At 33.9% G+C, this 13,561-nt stretch overlaps 3 protein-coding genes and 3 pseudogenes across 6 annotated transcripts, besides 3 other annotated features; 4 read left to right on the top strand and 2 right to left on the bottom strand.

The window, feature by feature from the left end:
• Positions 1 to 563: part of a mobile genetic element that runs on past the window's edge.
• Positions 1 to 12,734: part of a mobile genetic element that runs on past the window's edge.
• On the top strand, positions 2,750 to 3,387 carry TVAGG3_0218630 (annotated as a pseudogene). The gene has a single exon. A coding segment is annotated over exon 1 (638 nt).
• TVAGG3_0218620 lies at positions 3,746 to 4,220 on the bottom strand (annotated as a pseudogene). Its single transcript has one exon. A coding segment is annotated over exon 1 (475 nt).
• Positions 5,835 to 8,074, top strand: TVAGG3_0218610 (annotated as a pseudogene). Its single transcript has one exon. A coding segment is annotated over exon 1 (2,240 nt).
• On the bottom strand, positions 8,172 to 9,029 carry TVAGG3_0218600 (uncharacterized protein; the record flags this gene model as incomplete). The annotated part of the gene is made up of 1 exon (XM_001283801.2): positions 8,172 to 9,029. One exon carries the CDS (start codon positions 9,027 to 9,029, stop codon positions 8,172 to 8,174), a length of 858 nt encoding a protein of 285 aa, XP_001283802.2.
• TVAGG3_0218590 (uncharacterized protein) lies at positions 9,813 to 11,026 on the top strand (the record flags this gene model as incomplete). Its single annotated transcript, XM_051226891.1, has 1 exon — positions 9,813 to 11,026. A coding segment is annotated over one exon (1,214 nt), but the record flags the coding sequence as incomplete, so codon positions are not given.
• On the top strand, positions 11,028 to 11,387 carry TVAGG3_0218580 (uncharacterized protein; the record flags this gene model as incomplete). The annotated part of the gene is made up of 1 exon (XM_051226890.1): positions 11,028 to 11,387. The coding sequence occupies one exon, from the start codon at positions 11,028 to 11,030 to the stop codon at positions 11,385 to 11,387; it is 360 nt and encodes a 119-aa protein (XP_051111876.1).
• Positions 12,136 to 12,734: a terminal%2Cinverted (terminal inverted repeat of Maverick-1C transposon ID:TVAGG3_0218570).
• Positions 12,735 to 13,561: the final 827 nt, after the last annotated feature.

Below are 13,561 nucleotides of genomic sequence, written 5' to 3'. Positions count from 1 at the left end.
TAAAATAGGACAGTTTTCTTCTGAGGTTCTCATCAAATCTAAGACTTCAGAAGAAAGCTGTCCTATCAATGTATACTTACACTCTCATGGACTACAAGTGTACAATTTTAAGGCAGAGATTATCCGAGGCCTCTCATCAAATGAGGGACCTCGGATAATCTCTACCTTAAGTAGTCAAATAACTTTTCTCACTATTTAGGAACAAAAGAACAAGAGTTGGAGTACTTTAAGGCAAGATTCTTCCGAAATCTCTCATCGAATGAGAGACTTCGGAAGGACCTTGCCAAATCCTTGAACGCCAATATCCTTGGAACTGAGCTAGAACCAGGGAGAAGTAGCATACTATAGAGCACGATGGTAATCTCGGAAATGCTTATATCGCCCCAAGCACAATATTTAAGAAGTCTAACTCATATATACAAGAAGTCAGGCTGAATAGATATTGTGCATATGGTTTGCAGAACTCTCATGATATTTAAAATTCATGTTATCCCAAAAAAGGTGACACTTTGGGTGTATCGTCCATCCCAGGGATGCAAAAATCACATCACCTTGGATCTATAATTAGAGCGGGAGTACTGGAAAGACAAAAATATGCCAGAAAGAATAAGAAAATTCTTCTAAACTTTTTCATTAGATGTAAATCAGACATGAACGAGAACAGTCATGATATCATTAATGGTACCATTTATTTTAACATAAACTTTATTTATGTTAGAATGTTAGATCTAACACGTTTTCTAACCACTTTTCTAACATGGTCTAAAACTCTCGAAAATCATGAATTTTTGACATTTCCTTATGAAAGAAAAATAACGCTAATTTTTTTCTAAGAAAAATTTTTATCTTGTATGTAAAGATATGATTCCAACAATAGGTTCTACAACACTTCAAACAACAACTTCACCAAACTCTTTAGTTATGAATCCAACATCTATGTTAGTAGAGATGAAAAGCTTCATTCCTTCTTCATATACTTTTGAGACAGAAATACAAAGAATTAAGCAAGAACTTTTAACAAGTAATTTAGACTGTAGTGCGAAAGATGAAACAAATGAACAGTATCTTTATGACATGCAGGATATTATTGACCATTTACCCAAATTGCCTGAAATCCAACAACAAAAGCTCACTATTCATGAATTCGATGAAATAGAAGTGAAACCAACTGACTCAGTAGAAATAAAGAAGTTCATACGTAAAGTAAACTATGAGTTTCTAGGATATCATTGCAACCATAAAGTTATGGACAAAGATTGCGACATGGTATATAAGAACATCTCTGACATATATAAATCTGGGGAGTTTAAGACATACGACAACTTTGTTTCATTAGTTGCTGAATGTGTATGGCAGATAAGAGATAAAGATAAAAGATGTAAAATATGGAATGGACAAATAAAACCAACAACTTTTGAGTTAAAGAAAAATTGACGCCTTAGTTGTTCTAGCAGGTCAAATTTCAATGTATAACGCAAAAATGAATCCGCAATGTTCAAAATGTAAAGCAGCAATGAGGAAATATAACTACTCCGTCAAAGAGATAGAACGTATGAGAAACGACTATGCTGACTTAAAGAAAGAAGTAGAGAAACCAGCAGAAGATAAAATGGACATGTTAGCATTTCTGAACAAAAACTATCCAACTGCTGACGATTTCCTATTATCTGATGTCAAGAAGAAATATAAAGAAACCTTCGGCATAGTTAAAATTTTTGATATCCTTCGTGAAGAAATAGAAGCTACAAAACTGTTTAAAGTCATGAACCATCGCAACATATACCATGTAAAACGCTTGTAAATAGTTTTCTTCGATGTTAGAAAAGTGGTTAGAAAACGTGTTAGATCTAACATGCTAACATAAACATTATTTTTTCTATCTTAAGAAAAATTTTATCTTGTATGTAAAGACAGTAATGACAAACATTGAGTTTGAAACAGTTAGAAAGATAGACAATGACACCAAAGTGGTTAGAATAGGTGATTTAAACGTAAGATACTCAAAGAAATACAAAAATATTCTTTGTCAGACATTATAACACCATCTGGAAAGAAAACAAACGACTGGGTTAGAAATGCTTCAACTCAGAAAATTTTGACAAGAAATCCTGAGCTTATGATATCAGTAGCATTTCATGGAACAAGAGCATATCTTATAGACAAAAGTCTTATACCAATAGTTTTGTTATGGTTAGACCCAGTTGTTGGATATAACTTCATAACTTATGGTTCATTCGATACGGAACGTTGCAGTGAAGGCTTACTTTACATCGTTCAGAAACCGAAGGACTTCAACACAAAAAGATATAAGATAGGAAGAACATATAATATAACTCAAAGATATGACAGTACAGTCAATAGAGTCAAGGTTGTGTTCGTTAATGATATGAGAGCTGCAGAAACAGAACTACTTGAAAAGTTTGAGAAAATGTATGGTGCTCCATGAAAGGTAAAGAAACGTTTGAAGTAGATGAGATAGATAAAGCTATAAAATTATTTGACGAAGTTGCTGAAAAATACATGTAAAGCGTTTATTTTTGGTCTTTTGTGAAAGTCAGAAAATAACGCTAATTTTATTTTTATTTATTTTTTTATTTTGTATGTAAAGACAGTAATGTCAACATCAGAGAACACAACAACTGCTATCGTTCATGAAGCCATAAATGAAGAATACGAGTACATACAGTATAACAAACAGTTACGTCTCATTCGTTCAGTCAAAGACGATATGTACCAAATGCAAAGTATAATGAATGCTCTTCGTTCTACAAAGCAAAGCATATCATTGGTTTGAAAACCAACAGACAAAAGAACTTTTAGAAGAATTTCCTCATATAATTGCTTTGCAGAATGAAGAGATTCCGTATGAAAATCGCAAGAATTTGGCTCCTTGTTTGAAAGGTTATTATGTTCATAGACTTTTAGTAAACGCTGTAGCAATGTGGGCTTCACCTCGTTATGCTTGTTATATTTTCATGATGTTAGATGAACTATATAAAGCAAAAGATGAAGTCATTGAATCCAAAGACAAAAGCATACAGAAAAGAATACCGCGTTCAGTACCAAAAGGAAAGGAAAAGAGTTATAGGTATATGATATATACTGAAGAATTGGAGAAAGAAGAAGATAAAGATATGGTTATGTTGCATTTAGTCAGAAGAAACAACAAGAGCTTTTATATATAAATCTGACAGAAACTGGTTCTATCGTGAAAACTTACCGATTTCAATGACACCGAATGAGCAAATAAAGGAAATTGTCAAAAATACTCTTCCTCAAACACACTATGACATCAAAGGTTGCACAATACTTACATTCAAAGAAGACTTAACATTACTGAAGGAAAAAATAACAGAATATTTCGATAACTTCAAAGAGGAAGAATGAAGTCACGACAACATTAATGATGAAGTCACGACAACATTAACGAAGAGAGAATGAGGTGAAAAAAGAGGTGAAAAAACGGGTGAGATCTCACCTCTTCACCTAAAATATATTTTTGTGCTATATTTACACTCATTTATGAAGAAGTCATGAATCCTACGTCAATTATGTTCGACACTGATAACATTAACGATAACATTAACGATAACATAAACGATAACATAAACGATAACATTCATTTTTGCATTAATCCTGCTGTGTTGTCAAAATGTCATGTTGTCATCATTTTTAAAAGAAGTTAATTAACCTGGTGACATGGTGACGTAGTGACACCATCAGTTATTCAAAAATATATTTTTGCTTAAATAGCTTCAGGGTCAATTTCTTCAACCATTTCACTTCCTTCGTCAATGTCAATAGAAGCTTCTTCAACCTTTGGTAAGAATTTCTGTATAACATCTTTGTTCGTTATTGTCTTCAGAGATGAAGGATAATATTTCACATTTGTTTCACCCTTCTTATATTCTTTCTGTTCGGAAAGATTTAAAGCAATACTGAAGAAGTCAACGTTAGAGTTCTTTATGACAGTATAATGAGTATCTTTGACATTCACGAAGAAACCCTTTTGTTTCAAAACTACTGCTAACTCTTGTGAAGTATAACGTTTGCGGTCAATGACGATAGCTAATGGTCTGACATACTGACCAAACTTAGATTCTTTCACAAACTTCTTGTTAAAGATAACATTGACGTTTGAAGCACCATTGAACTCATTCTTGATGACAGTAGCGAGAGCATTGTATGAAAAGAACTTGCCAATCTTGCATGTGTTTCATTAAAATAAAAATATTAAATTATTTTGAAAAATAACTTAAAAAATCTAATCTAATTTTTCAAAAAATATTTTTTTATTTCCTACTAAAGATGTATCGGAAGTTGTCTAAGTTAGAACACTCGGAAATAAAACAACTTCTTACAGAAGCTAATATAGATGTTGCAAAGCATTACGCAACAAAAAAAAAGCACTCGCTGACATCCTCAATGACTATAATGGTGCAATAAGTTATGATAGAATTCATGAGTTCATAAAGCCGCAACGCGGCGAGGACGAAGTCCATGCAAGAGCATTTCCTTTAAATGACGTTGCTATTGACTTATATCATAGACGTTCAGTACCTCATGAAGTAAGAAGAGAAATGTTTGACATAACAAATGCAAACGTTGGTGAAACAAGAAGAAGAGACGACACACTGAAACAACAGAGAAGAAGAGATGTTTAAAAGTGCTATAGAACAAGTTCGCAAAGCTAACGATGTCCTTCGTTCCATTGACGACAAACCAAAAGAAGGTGAGAGATGGTTAAAGAAAATGAAGAGAATAGGAAGAGGAATGTTAAGACAGGCAATAGACTCATTGACTTTAACATCGAAGCTTTAGATGAACCAAACAGAGACTACTTACACAAACATTTCGGTAAGGTTTTCATGAGACTCTTAAAGAAGATTAAATAAACTCCCAACAAAGATGGATGGTATGTTATAAACTTGGTGGAAAGTATGATGTTCTACGTTAAATCTCAATAATATTGGAACATTACTACATCAGCTCTTGAAGGAGAACTTTATATCAGAGATAGAAGCAAATGCCGCAGGTATTGTTGAAATGCACTATGACTTTTCTTGACAAACATAAAGAATCTTACTGAAATAAAGATGTATGATTTAACAGAATATGAAGGCTTAACGATGTCAGATGTAAAGAAAGGCAAACCAAAAAAAGAGACCATATAGAGATGAAAGCACACTGACAAATGACCAGAAAGCCATTTTGGAAGCTCTTAAAGCAAACAGGAAACCCAGCACTTATAGAAAGCTTTTGGAAAGATAATGGTGAAAAGAAGTTTTATAAGAAGAGAAGCGGTCAGTTCTGGAAGTATCTTTGCACATTACCTATAAATCTTGAACGCTACCAAATCTTCAATGAACTGAACAAAAGAACTGCAACACTTATGACAGAAGACAATTGTTTCGTTTAGGCTTGCATTCAGGCTGGAGTAAATGAAGAAACTATTGACCACATGAGAGAAGTCATTCGTGTTAGAGACTTTCCTCAAAGTAAAGTACAAGAAATTTCTGACGCAACAGTATAGCATTTAATTTACCATTGGTTACTTCAATGACTCAAGATATAATGAAATAAAGAGATACATACCAAAAGAATGTGAAACTGTTCGAACTATTGACCTACTTCTTGTTGAAGACCACTACATGCTAAACGAAAGACTTCCAATGACAACATACTTCGTCAGAAATTACAAAGAAATCTTGAAGGAGTGTGGTGGAATGAACATTGAGAAACAGATGAAAATATATACAAAGAGAGAGAACAAATATGTAGTTCGTTATGATAGAACAACACCGTTATGGGATGTTATGAAAACATTGTGGGAGTGCAAATATTTCGAACCTATTTCTTATGAGAACTTTTCACATATACGACTGACTTATATAAACAGAACCTTGCACCATTTAAAGATTTGACATATGCTCCAAAGTATTGTGTACAACTGAAGAAGAAAGCAGAGTCAAAAGAAGTAAATAAAATAAGTGCAAGTTCATTCCTGAGCACGTTTTCTTTGCTGACTTTGAGTGTAGCACAGACGGCTTTCATAAAGCCTTTAACATCTGTTATGACAGTGAAGATGGTTCAGTGAGTGAAAGCATTTGGGGTCAGAACTGTGCAACAGAATTTTTGGAACGACTTCCTGACAAGAGTTTAATATATTTCCATAACCTCAGCTATGACATAAACTTCATCTTAAGACACATGACAGAAGTGAAAGGAACTCCCATCATTAAAGGTTCACGAACAATGCAAATAACTGGTTTATATAAAGGACGGGCAATTATTATAAAAGACTCTTACAGTGTTATAAATAAGAAGCTTAAACTATTTCCTGCTATGTTTAACTTACAAACAGGACCGAAAGAAGTATTTCCATATAACTACTACAGCAGTGTTTTGTTAGCAAATGAACAGAACTGGTGTCATTTCTGAAGCATGTAAGTTTATCCGGGATGCAGATACATTCATGAAGAACATAGATTCCATCAAAGGTTGCAGAATAGATGAGAACCACTTCGACTTAGAAAAATATAGCACGTTTTACTGCAAACAAGATGTAAGAATTTTAAGAGAAGGTTTTGTAAAGTTCCGCAATGACTTATTGAAAGAGTTTGATTTAAACGTTTATGACTACGTTAGTATTTGTTCTATTGCTAACAAATTGTTTGAGAACAGAGTATACTTCCCGAATGGAAATCTTTATGACCTCTCAAATAAACCAAGAGAATTTATTTCGAGATGCATTCAAGGTGGAAGATGTATGTTGTCAGATAACATTAAACAAAAGAGCAAAAGAAACTCATTGCTGACTTCGACGCTGTTTCATTATATCCATCCGCTATAGCAAGACTTTATACTTAGAAGGAATTCCAAAGGTTATGAAGGATGAGATGCTAAGCACAGAGTATCTCTGAGACATTTATTCAATGACGACCAAAAGGAACCCATTGGTGAAAAGTTATGTCTGGCTTCTTTGTTCTCATTAAGATAACAGAGATTGGAATACATAGACACTTTCCTTTAATAGTTTGTGACCCTGAACTAAATCCAGAACTTAACGTTCCCAGAAGTTCAAACACTTGCTGTCTCATGTATGTTGACCATATAACATTACAGGACCTTATAAAATATCAAGGTGTCAAATGTGAAGTGTTGCAAAGGATACTATTACGATGGAAACAGAGATATTAGAATAAGAGATGAAGTAAAGAAGTTGTTTGAGTTAAGGTTAAAGTATAAGAAAGAAGAAAACCCATTACAAGAAATTATAAAACTCATTCTGAACAGTATCTATGGCAAAACCATTCTATCTCCTATTGATCAAAAATAACCATAGTAGATGACAAAGATGCTATAAGATATGCCATCAGAAACTACAACCATATAGTTAAGTTCGAAGGTTTGGATGGTTCGGATAAAACTATTTCAAGCTAACGAAAAGCATTTGCAGACACTTTAACTTCTGTCCACTTGGTGTAAATATTCTATCATGTCGAAGAGAATAATGTGTGAAGTATTCTGTACTGCTGAAGACTTAGGAATGGACATCTTTTATAGCGATACGGACAGTATGCATCTCTACAATGAAGATATCCCTCGTTTAGCTGAAGAGTTTGAGAAACGTTATGGAAGAGTTCTCATTGGTAAAAACCTTGGTCAGTTTCATAGTGACTTCGCAGAAATAACACCTGGAAAACAAAGTTTAGCATACAAGTCAATATTTTGTGGAAAGAAGACCTACATAGACTTACTCACTAACGATTTAAATGAAGTTGCATTTCACTGCAGAATGAAAGGCGTGAAGCAAGATGTTATTGCTTTAACCGCTAATGAAATGTTTCCTGACTCTGTTCAGTGTTTCTATGATGAAGATAAAGGTTTAATGGTTCCGCAAGGAAAATTTGACAAAGACTCTGAGTTCAGTGTTATGAAGTTATATAAAGCACTTTATGACGGTCAAGAGATTGGATTTGACTTATGTAAGTCATGTCAACCTTGCTTTGCTGAAAAGTTTAACTTCTCAATAACGACTAAAACAAGCTTTATTCGTAAGTTGAAGTTCTGAGGTCATTTATTTTTGTCAGCAATGAGGTCATGAATGAGGTCATTTATTTTTGTCAGAAATGAGGTCATTCGTGATAAAAATAAAGCTAGCGTAGATTTTACAATACTGCGATGGTAGAGTTTAAGAGTTGTGCTTCAATGTAGAGACAGTCCTTATGGTCTGGAGGTAAGAACACTGGGCAGTTATGGTCATGAGTGGAGAACATGTCTATCCAAAACTCACGATTGAAGCCAGTTAATTTATAGTATTTAGGGTTAGGAAGTGGTGAAGTTCTTGTATGACCAATGAACTCATTTTCAACTCCCTTACTTAAGTTTGAATATAATATAGCTTGCTTTCTATCCCAAATGCCAGGTGTTACAATCTTTGAAAATTCATTTTTCCTCGGAAGCATTGCATCATAATTGAAAACATTCTTGAAATCATCACTTGGTTCAGAGATTTGAAATCTTATACGTAATGGATTTTCTTTCTCTTTAGCTACTTCATTGAATGGTGAATATATAACAAACTGACAGTCATGTGTTCCATCTTCATTTTCATTAAATTCATAATGAAAGTCTATAAGTTGTGGCTGACTACCTTCTTCTTTCAGTTGTGCAAAAAACTCACGTAAAGGCTGTAAAGTTTGTACTTCAATGTTGAACTTTTTCTCGAACATTTCATTGAAGGAAATCATACATTCTTGTAAAGTTGTATCGTCTTTAAAGTATTTGTATATGTGAATGTTTTGGGCGCTTAAAGACTGTTCGTCATTTTCTATCTCGACTTGAAGTATAAAGTCAACTTTCCTAAATGCACGTGTTATATACATAGATGTTATGCCAATGTACTTCTCTTCATTTATGTTCACAATCCAGTCTGTTGGAAACTTAAACGTTACTCTGTTCCCCTTTATTTTGACGTCAGGGTTTTCACTACTGAACGCAACAGATAAAGGTATTTGTCTATACATTTAATTCGGATAAAAATAAACCATTTACTCTTTCTTTGCTTCAGCTTCTTTAGCTTTTGCTTCAGCTTCTTCTCTAGCTTTCTTCGCCAGCAAACGTGGGTTCTTTTGTCTTCCAGCAGCTAATGCAGCAAGTTGTTTTTCACTAAGTTTTCTCTTTGGTCTCTCTGGCTTTTGTTCTTGTTTTTGTTCCTTCAGTTCGGATAAAATTTGCTCGCGAATTTCTTTCTTCAATGCTTCAAATCTATGACCCCTTGGGTCTTGTCCGTAGGGCTTGTCTGAGTCATTTGACTGCAGATAAAAAACAAAATTAAAACTTTAACCGATGTAAAATGAGCTTGTCAAAATCAGCGAGAGTCTATTATATTAAATGACGCAAGAGGAATACAACATCCTTTCTATTACGTAAGTCAGAGTAAAGATGGTAAAATATACGTAAGAAAAAGAAAGGTTCCATTAGCGAATGCAGAAAGCGACAACATTAAGGTGCATGGCAAGGGTGAAGTCCACGAAGCCCATATAAAACCTTCTGTTCAAACTGAGCCAAAGAACAGAAGAAAAGAAGCCAGATGTACTTTCAATAACGAACCAAGAGCTTATTGCAAAGTTCGTGAATTTCATTGAAAAACAAACCGAGTCAAAGAACCCTGACCCACCAGTGAAAGAAGTTGAGACAAAAGAGAATGTACAGTTCATTGAAAATGTCAAGAAACAACTTCCACCACGAATGCCAAGAAAAGAGTGAGAATAATGAAGTAAATAGATATTTTTATCCGAAGTAAATACATGCAGAACGAACAGTTAAACGAATTTACTCCAGCAGAGCATATTCATCAGATTCGCTCATATTTCGATATCATAGACAATGCAGTTCAAATTGGTGACACTAATAGAAAATATTCTGACGCAAAGATTCCATCACAACCTGGAACTGCTAAAGATAACACATGGGTAACATTCAATCTCTCACCTCCTGGTGAAAATATGTTGGACCTTTACAATACATTCATTACGTATAAAATGGAAGGTCAATTTATTGCAGATAAAGAAATTGGTTCAGGTTCCAATAAAACAAACCCACCAGGATTTTGGATTGGTTTCGATGACGCTTTCTATGCAGTTGCTGGATATCAAATCCTTGCAAATGGTCGTATCGTATATTCTCAAGACAACGCAAGAGAAGAAGCATATATAACTTCAAACTCACAAACTACCGAACAAATAAAGAAAGTAGATGTTTTCTCAAAGACTCGACATGAAGATGTATGGAGTCATTCGGGAACATGCAGAACAGGACAAATTGTTAGTGGTCCAATTACAGCAGGAAAATCATTTGATTTTAAGCTTCGTTTAAGAATTCCTGTTAGAAAGTTTTTACCATTAGAAGCTATAAGATTTATTCCTGCATTTGCTGGTAACATTCAGCTTAAAGTAAAGTTCAGTAGCGACGCATTACAATGCACATCTATATCTGTAAATGATATCATTGCTTTCAATCCAACTCTTAAAGTTGCATTTGCTTCAGATTCAAATCCACCGACAAATAAATTTGTTCCATGGAATGAACCATTCACTATGATAACGAAGGCAATAGAAGCTAGTGGAACAGTTACTATTACAACTGTAACCCAGCAACTATTTCGAACAAAGATGGATTTTAATGAATGTTTCATTCATCCAAAGTCATTCTCTTTAGACCCTAACATTTATACAGAACTTGTAGAACATTATACAAACGAGGCTTTATGTTTTCCTGTTAAAGTTATGGATTGGATTCCTATGGACGGTTCATTCTCAAAGAATACAGATAGTTCAAGTGCAACATTTACAGCAGCTTATACGCCTATTAATGTTAAAAGTATTTGGGCACTATTTAGAAAGAAAGACAACTATTATGTTAATTTTGAGAACCCTAAGTTTAAATATCTTCAGCTTTCCATGGGAGCTTATGGAAATATGCCTGCAGAACCTGAAAAATCATATGGACCTGTATTTTATGAAATGGTTGCGAACGCTTGCAATACAAACAATGATATGATTGGATTTAATGAAGATGTTATGAGGTCATTGGTGGATGATGGTAGTGTGGAACATAAATGGGATAGCTATGACAACACACATTTCTTATGTGGTTTTCCAACAGAAGTGGACTTTTGCTTCCAGCAAGGTCAAACATCTACTGCTCCAATAACATACAAATTGTCTGTTAAAGGACCTATTGAACTAGCAACTGAAAACGTACCAAAGCCACTTATTGGATTTATGAGGGATTGTTGCTTTGCAATACAAGTAAGACAGTCAGGCATACCAATAATAAGACTTGACGACTATAACTTAGCAACTGACGACAGTGAGGAATAAAGGATGAACGTTTATTTTTAAAGCTTATAAATGAGTTCTTCATCAAGCTCTCGTGAACCTTCACCATCTATGAAACAAACTTTACCAAACGATTATGGAGCACCTATTTGATTTTTTTTACGAGCTGCCATGGCCAAGAAGGCAAGTCTACCAAAGGTGTAGGTGTTCACAGCTTCTGTCAAGATAGCATTTGGTCAAGTTTATATAAATATGGTCTCCCACAAGGTTTGCTAGCTACGCAGGAGGCAGTAATGATTGTGAAAAGAAATAAAGCAAATGTTGTAAATAATTACTGAAGTAGCTGAAGTTAAAACAAACTCCGAAACCATCGCCAAAACCAACGCCTCAACATAACACACTCATACTCTGAACTATGGAAGTTCAACTCCTGTTAAGTAAGTCAACTCCAAACCGACTCGCAACATTTAAACCAGAACCTACACCAAAATAAATTCGTAAAATCCTGCGTTTCCTTAACATGAAAAATAACGTTATTACGTTTATTAATATTAACATTTTTATTTGATTGAATGACGACTAAGTCACTGAAAGCAATGAAACTAAAAGTTTTTGGTAGAAATACATTAAATCAGTGAATTTATTCAGAAGGTTTTTTCATTTATAACTATGAGATGGTAGAGTTAGTTTAGAAAGATAAAGCAAACCAATTAGATAAAGAAGGAACTTTTGAGCAAGATTACTTCATGAGACAACTGATGAATCTAAGAAAAGTAACGGTAGAAGATTGAAAGCAATGAATTCAAGGTAAAAGAGGTAAAAGGAAAGAGGTGAGATCTCACCCTTCACCTAAATTTATTTTTGTGCTATGTTTTCATACGTGTAGGGTGGTGATATCATTATTTTTATTTTATTTTTTTATTATTTTTTATTTATTTGGATGTAAATGACAGAACAAAAGCAACTCATACAAATCAAAACATATAACAAACATACATTTAAACATTTATTCTTCCTTCCTGAGATAACATGTTTCACTACACATAGACCAGTTGACTTCATTGACTGTTTATAAAGATTGATAGTTTATATAAAATTAGATGAAGAGGTAAGTTATAAATTGACATTTTAAACTTGAGAAACTTTATGACTTCAAGTATGACTACAATAGGGTTAACATTGAATGAGAAGATATGAAGAAAATTTATGAGAACGTTATTTTTTAGTGAGGTAGTGAGGTGAAATTGTTGGCGGCTTTGTAAATATTTAAGGTTAGTTAGTTTTTGCGTTCATGTTGTAAAATATACGTTAACGGTTTTGTAAAGTGTCAAATTCACAAGTATTGGGTAAGGTGGAACAGTGCCACATACCCAAGATGTGTTACTAACTCTCGCTTGGTCATTCCTTCAAAAATCTAATCTCATCGACTTACAAACATCATGATTTGATGTATGTCGTAGAAATCTAGACTTAGTTTTGTCATTTGATTATAGCATTTGAAAGTCAATCTCGAAAATCGATTAACAGACAATTTCCAAAATTCTACATAGCATAGTAGATGATGGTAAACCATTGAAGTTGTTTTTCTATGATTTCTCAATTCTTTATGATGAGAAAAAATCATATCAAAACAGATCTAATCGAACTATTCCTTAAACAGCTTAGCATACAGCTAGTTAAGTAATGGATTACAACTAACGCCAAAGCCTTCTCAGAGTCTTTATCATTTCTCTCATCTCAATTTTTGAATTGCCCCAAATGACTACAAAGCTGACGTTACAAGACGCATACAACCCGGTTAATTAGAGCATATACATCTAGAGCTGCTTTGTTATGATTCCCTCATGCAATTGATGAGGATCTCATTATGAAGCCAGCTCCAATCAGAACTAAAACTACATACATATGAGTGAAAACAAACTCATTAGTAAGTTGTCGTTGCTGTTGATTTCTGTCATGAGAAGATGAGAGATACCAGAACAAAACAATCTAATTAAACTTTCTACAACAATCAGCACAGTATCAATGCAATATGTCTGTAATACGTAACAAGCAGTTGTTTTCAGGTCTTCATTTTGGAAGAATTCGGAAACAACTTTGCAAAATTGAATAGTGGTAGAACCCATATTAACATGAAGCGTGCATGCATTAAAGACAGGTAGTGTCAGCATATGAATACATGACCAAGCATATGAGTGATAGAGAATACTACATCT

This window comes from Trichomonas vaginalis, chromosome IV, assembly GCF_026262505.1.
Source record: "Trichomonas vaginalis G3 chromosome IV, whole genome shotgun sequence".
Taxonomy (NCBI): Eukaryota; Parabasalia; order Trichomonadida; family Trichomonadidae; genus Trichomonas; species Trichomonas vaginalis.
Note: the sequence above shows the minus strand (reverse complement) of the source record. Positions and strands in the feature narration are given on the sequence as shown.